Here is a 6,033-nt window from a genome sequence, read left to right as displayed (position 1 = left end):
AAAATCAATTTTTCTTAGCCCTATTGACCCTATGGAAATAACTAGTCTTATTGTGAAATGTAAAGATTATTCATCTTATTATGAGGGTTTATTATCTAATACTATAATTTAAAAAACATCAGCTAATTTATCTTTACACTTGTCCATTATTTTCAATAAATGCTTTTCAACTGGGGAATTTCCTTCCAATTTTAAAAATTCAATAGTTATCCCACTTCATAAGAATGAAGATATACTAAGTTGTACCAATTATAGACCAATCACTCTAACACTGACTATCGCTAAGCTTCTCGAAAAATGTTTAAAAACCAGACTGGTTAACTTTTTAAATGAACATAATTTTTTTAATGAAAGCCAATTTGGTTTCAGAAATAACTTATTTACAAATGATGCATTATATTGTGCTACTAAATTTATATATGATAATCTTGATTTAAAAAAACATGTTGTTGGTATATTTTTAGACTTTAAAAAAGCTTTCGATTCTGTAGATCATAAATTATTATTAAAAAAACTCGAATACTGTGGGATAAGAGGAATTCTGTTAAAACTATTTGAATCCTTCATCAGTAATAGAAAACAAAAAGTTAAAATTAATAACGTTTATAGTGATGACCAATTAATTAATTATTCAGTACCTCAAGGGACTGTTCTTGGACCACTACTATTTATAGGGTCTGGATAGGGTCCCGGAAATTCCGTGATAATTATCAAAATGTTATCAGTCCCGGACAATTTTTCTTACCATTGCTCATGCGCGGGGACTTGTCTTATTTCCAACACGATTCAATAATTATGGTAATGCCGGGATCGTACAATAATTATGGTAATGCCGGGATCGTACAATAATTATGTTGAAGACCCATCCAACGGCAAATATTTTTTTTAGAAAATATAAAAACTGGATGAAAATAATACAAATCTTAAAAATGTCAAAAATACCTTATCATTAGAGATAGGATATTGACCTAAAAAAGTATAAAAAACGACTCCCAAAAAAATTCAGTTTATATTGCAGTCCAAAAATTATACTTATAAAACACTTTCTTTTAACTTAAAAACTACAGACATATTATAGTAGAAACAATACTGAATTGGATATTAGAAAGCAGCAAATATACATAAATCACATAAATTAATGAACATTCAACAATATTGACAATACCAGTTTTTTTTTGTTATAATAGTTAAATTCACACACTTGGTGTGATACCAAGTTAAACAATAATCACAACTTATAGTATTGTTAGAACATTTTTTTTGGCAAAGTGGACACAGCCATGAAGAATGACAAGATTTTTTCTGAGCCACAATTCTTTGTACTTTTGCCCATGCAGATGGTGAAAAAAATTGTTTTACCTAAAAAGTACAATTTAGTAATTTTGTGTAATTATAAAAATAAATAAAGTATGGAATACTTACTTGAAACAAATCAACCAATTCATCAATTATATTATTTGGTATGCTATTGTATTTATTCAGATCAGTGTCATTTATTTTTAAATTTGAACTTAAAGACTGGTTTATAACATCAATGGTACAAAACCATGACAATATTAATTTATTGCGTTCATTGTAGTGCAATAATTTAAAAGGTTTTTTAAGTAATACTTTTCTATTTTTTTTTAAACCAATGACTGTTTGCAGAGCTCCCTTAGGTTTTCCTCTACGTTTAGTAGTAGGAATTATAATGCTAGAAATCTCTAAAATTAAAAATTAAAAAATAAATTAATTTGTTATGACTTATAAATCATCTCATAAAGATAAGAAAAGAAAATAATACCTAAACCTGTTCCTTGTTTAACATTATGAGGTTCTACACAATGCAGTTCAGGTATCATCTAGAAAATACATTTAATACATGTTTCAAAAATTATTAAGTAGGTACTCAGCTTTATGTAATTTACCAAGCCTGGATTGTATAATAAACTTGTTGATGTGTTATGAACAGCTTCACTTAACTGAAACAAACAAAAATTACAATATAATTTTAAGTGATATTCTTTTCATTCAAATTGTTTAAACATTGCAATTTAATTATTTTACCATTTCACTGTGCTGTACCAAATTAGTAGGGGAACTATGAACAACTGTTACAGATGACTGAACCTAGAATTGACAAAGTCACAATTACACATAATATACTTAACAAATTATATAAATTAATATGTTATTTACTATATCTTGATCCAAAATTAATTTAGTAGGTGTTATATCATATTGTATGGTTTTATTACTTGACTGAATCTAAGTTAAAAAAAAAAAAAAATCAATATAATTTAAATGGATTTTAANCAATTTAATTATTTTACCATTTCACTGTGCTGTACCAAATTAGTAGGGGAACTATGAACAACTGTTACAGATGACTGAACCTAGAATTGACAAAGTCACAATTACACATAATATACTTAACAAATTATATAAATTAATATGTTATTTACTATATCTTGATCCAAAATTATTTTAGTAGGTGTCATATTATCACTGTTTTGATTCTATAAGTAAAATTTAGTCAAAATTATTTAAACTCAATTCCATATACTAATTACAATTTACCTTGTTTAATGATTCTTCTATGGGTATAACAATTATTTCTTGATGTTTTCCCCAGTGTTTAATTATGTTTTTTAAAACTTCAATTCTATTATTATATATAGAGTGTCCAACTTCAGAGGCTAATTGACACAGTTTAGTAGTAAAATTTGATGCTTCCTTGTATTTTTCAAATGCTGATTTTGGTGATTGTTTTTTCTTGAATGTTATATAACTTATACTATCTTGCCCACTGTCCGGTGAATTGATTTGTGGTTGAAATGCATTTTGGTTTTGAAGAAGATAGTTTTTGGTCCATCGAGGTAAACATAATTGTTGATCGAAAATATCTAAATTATTTAGCTGTCGTTTTTTGATGATATGGCGGCATGGCAACTTCATTGATCGAAAAAACTTACAATCACATAATGTTATAGTAACACCAATATTTTCAAGCGAATTGTTGTTCATTTTGAGACTTGCCAGATATTCTTTTTCGACATGACTAAAAGAATACTGAGTTAAAAGATCAGAATATTTTTTGATTGGAAGTATATCATTTGATATAACTGGTATTTTATGAATACTTTTTATTGCTTTATGGTCTCGTTCGGTTCTTTCAATGTGTAATTCAATAAAAAAATTAGTCAGAAATTCTTCTAGGGAACTCAGTTTTCTAATTACAGATTTTAAATTTCGATTTAATGACTCTGTTCTGTTATTTGTAAAATTTAAGAAATTATCATTTATGAATGCATCCACCCATTCATCTTTGATGGGATTCCAATTATTATTAAAATACTTCATTACTTGTGTTGGTAATAACTGTGTCATAGATTCATAAGTATTTTCATACTCCTCAATAGATTTTGAATAGGATATATTTTGGAAATATTCTTTAGTAGTTGATTCTTCACATGGAGTAATACCTAATTTATTTGTAGTAATTTCACGTTTAAAAATTTGAAATACATGAAATTTACACAATATTAATTTAGATGTTGGGAAGTGTTGCCTTAGAACGTTTCTCATGTTTTCATCTTTGTCAGTCATGAACGTCTTGATCAAAGAACTACAATTGTTTTTATTTTTAAATGTTAAAATTAACCAATCAATATATTCTTTTATTTCACCTAATAGTATTCCTACAGCTATTATTTCTGAGCTTCCAATTGAATCTTCGATAATAAATAAATACACAACACCACCAAAATTTAATAGTTTGTATGTACCATCAAGAAGCACAATTTCAGGATATGAATCAAAATTATTTTTCATGTCTGTATTTTGAAAAAATAAACCCCTAAATTCATTATTTTCCACCAAGACTTCATACTGACAATTATGTTTTTTTAATATTGGTAAGCAAGCGTTCAAATCATTTGTGTATGTTTCTTTACGTTTGGAAATATTTGTTATATCTCTCAATAATAGAGTTTTACCAGAAGTATCGGATAAATTTTTTAGAAGAAGTTTTTTGTTGGGCCTTAACGCCTGGAGATTAGTAGCTTCGTTCAAAATATTTTGGTTGAGTTTTCTTTGTTTTGGAAGATGGCTAAATGTTTTTCTAAAAGTACCAAACAAATGAATAGTTTAAATATTATTGTATTAAATAGATTAAAGGACATTTGAACTTCTTGACATAGGTAAAAATGAGTTAATAAGGTGAGATAAAAATTATTAACTGTGGCAAGTTAAGTTAATTTAATAAAAATGCTTTATGCTTTCAGTTAAAAGTTAACAAAAACAAATTTAACTCTATGTTTAAAGTTAAGATAGAAAATAAAATTAACTTAAGTTAGTTATTTTTTTTTCAAGAGTTCGAACATGTTTAGAGAATTAAAATTTGATCATTCTATGTTATTGTATTTTTGTCAGGCTTTTAGGTCTAAAAGTCACTTTTTTTTCATTGACTGGAGCCCCTCCAACCCCCTTAAGATTTATTTATTTACATTGTAGCAAACAAAATCAATGTTTAGATTGGTTAGGATTAAGTTAAAATGATAAAAATGTTAACTGAATATATAAGTTGTTAAGTTAAAAACAAAAATAATTAACAAGTAATGTCCACCTTTGCTTCTTGAATATATTATCTGTCTGGCACCAAACTAAAAAGTGTTACTTAAGATCATAGTTGATTTATAATCCAATTGATAATTACTTTGTATTAGAATTGTGGTTATGTTCTTCTGATAAACTTTTTAAAACCAAATGTTCACCATCTTTAGATATAGCAAAATAAACAAATGCATCACATTCTTGTTTGAATGTACTAAAAGAAATATATATCATATATTAATTAAAAAATAACCATATTTATAGTAGTTTAATTCTTAATTATTTGTAATATTTATTCAATAATAAAAAGGTGTGATATTTTTAATATTTTTCAACTGCTATAGTAACAATATATCAGGAGCCTTGAGTTACATTTTCAAGCTTCTTTACCCAACGAATAACATTTTATTAACATCATAGAAAAACAAACTAAAATATTGGAAACTCAATACCTATGTCCTTAAACAGTTCAAAACAAATCAAAATATTTTGAAATTTTTACTGTATTTTACCTTGTATTTTTATTTATTTTTTAACTTGTAGTATTTAATTTGAAAAACAATAAAAAATAAATTGTAACAGACGTCGAATAATTTTAAAACAAAATATTTAAACACTTTTGATCACACTCAATTAATTCATGCAAAAATAATTCAAAAATATTGCCTGCGGGTTGTGACAGTTGTCAGTTCCTATTTTATACTTACAAAGTTTTACGATCGGTCTTTTTAATTTTTTGACGAAATTTCTGTCCTCCATGAATGCAGCTATATTTTATATATGAATATTTTAATGACTTATTGATTGAAGCGAAACGTTCAGATTTCATTCTAACAGTAAAGCCGTTATAGTACACATTTAAAATTTTATAACACATGCTAATTAAGAGGTAAAACATTTTCTTTTTTTAAATTAGTACAGGTACCTACCTTTTTTCTGCCGAGTGCAATGTTCGATTGTCTCTTACCCAGTAGTCATTTAAGGATGACTGTTTATACTGAGCCATAAACACTTCAACATCGTCGTAAGAGTTAAACTTTTTACCAATATATTGGTGTGACATTGTAATTTATAATTTATAAATCAAAAAAATTAAAAATTAAACGGGACAAAAGCATAGTGATGAACTTATTAGTTATTTATAGCAACACATAAATCCATACAAATCTGAAATCATACGATAACACTATAACAGTTACTATTGTACAGTCCCGGCAGTAACATAAATATTGTACGATCCCGGCTTTACCATAATTATTGTACGATCCCGGCATTACCATAATAATTATTGAATCGTGTTGGAAATAAGACAAGTCCCCGCGCATGAGCAATGGTAAGAAAAATTGTCCGGGACTGATAACATTTTGATAATTATCACGGAATTTCCGGGACCCTATCCAGACCCATATCGATTTTGGTATTCGTCTTTAGTTTAAATAA

At 26.8% G+C, this 6,033-nt stretch overlaps 2 protein-coding genes across 2 annotated transcripts; both read right to left on the bottom strand.

Annotated features, from left to right (window-relative positions):
- Positions 1-678: 678 nt before the first annotated feature.
- Positions 679-2,404, bottom strand: LOC111030186. The gene is made up of 7 exons (XM_022309577.1): positions 2,364-2,404; positions 2,238-2,247; positions 2,047-2,109; positions 1,908-1,961; positions 1,784-1,841; positions 1,423-1,703; positions 679-1,359 (listed from the first exon to the last, which is right to left on the bottom strand). Exons 1-7 carry the CDS (start codon positions 2,402-2,404, stop codon positions 1,147-1,149), a joined length of 720 nt encoding a protein of 239 aa, XP_022165269.1. The 3' UTR covers positions 679-1,146.
- On the bottom strand, positions 1,933-4,134 carry LOC111030185 (protein FAR1-RELATED SEQUENCE 5-like). Its single transcript, XM_022309576.1, has 2 exons — positions 2,313-4,134; positions 1,933-2,247 (listed from the first exon to the last, which is right to left on the bottom strand). The coding sequence occupies exon 1, from the start codon at positions 3,811-3,813 to the stop codon at positions 2,545-2,547; it is 1,269 nt and encodes a 422-aa protein (XP_022165268.1). The 5' UTR covers positions 3,814-4,134; the 3' UTR covers positions 1,933-2,247; positions 2,313-2,544.
- Between the last annotated feature and the right edge of the window lie 1,899 nt (positions 4,135-6,033).

This window comes from Myzus persicae, unplaced genomic scaffold (genome assembly GCF_001856785.1).
Source record: "Myzus persicae strain clone G006 unplaced genomic scaffold, MPER_G0061.0, whole genome shotgun sequence".
In the NCBI taxonomy this organism is placed as follows: Eukaryota; Metazoa; Arthropoda; class Insecta; order Hemiptera; family Aphididae; genus Myzus; species Myzus persicae.
This window is presented reverse-complemented; position numbering and strand designations above follow the sequence as displayed.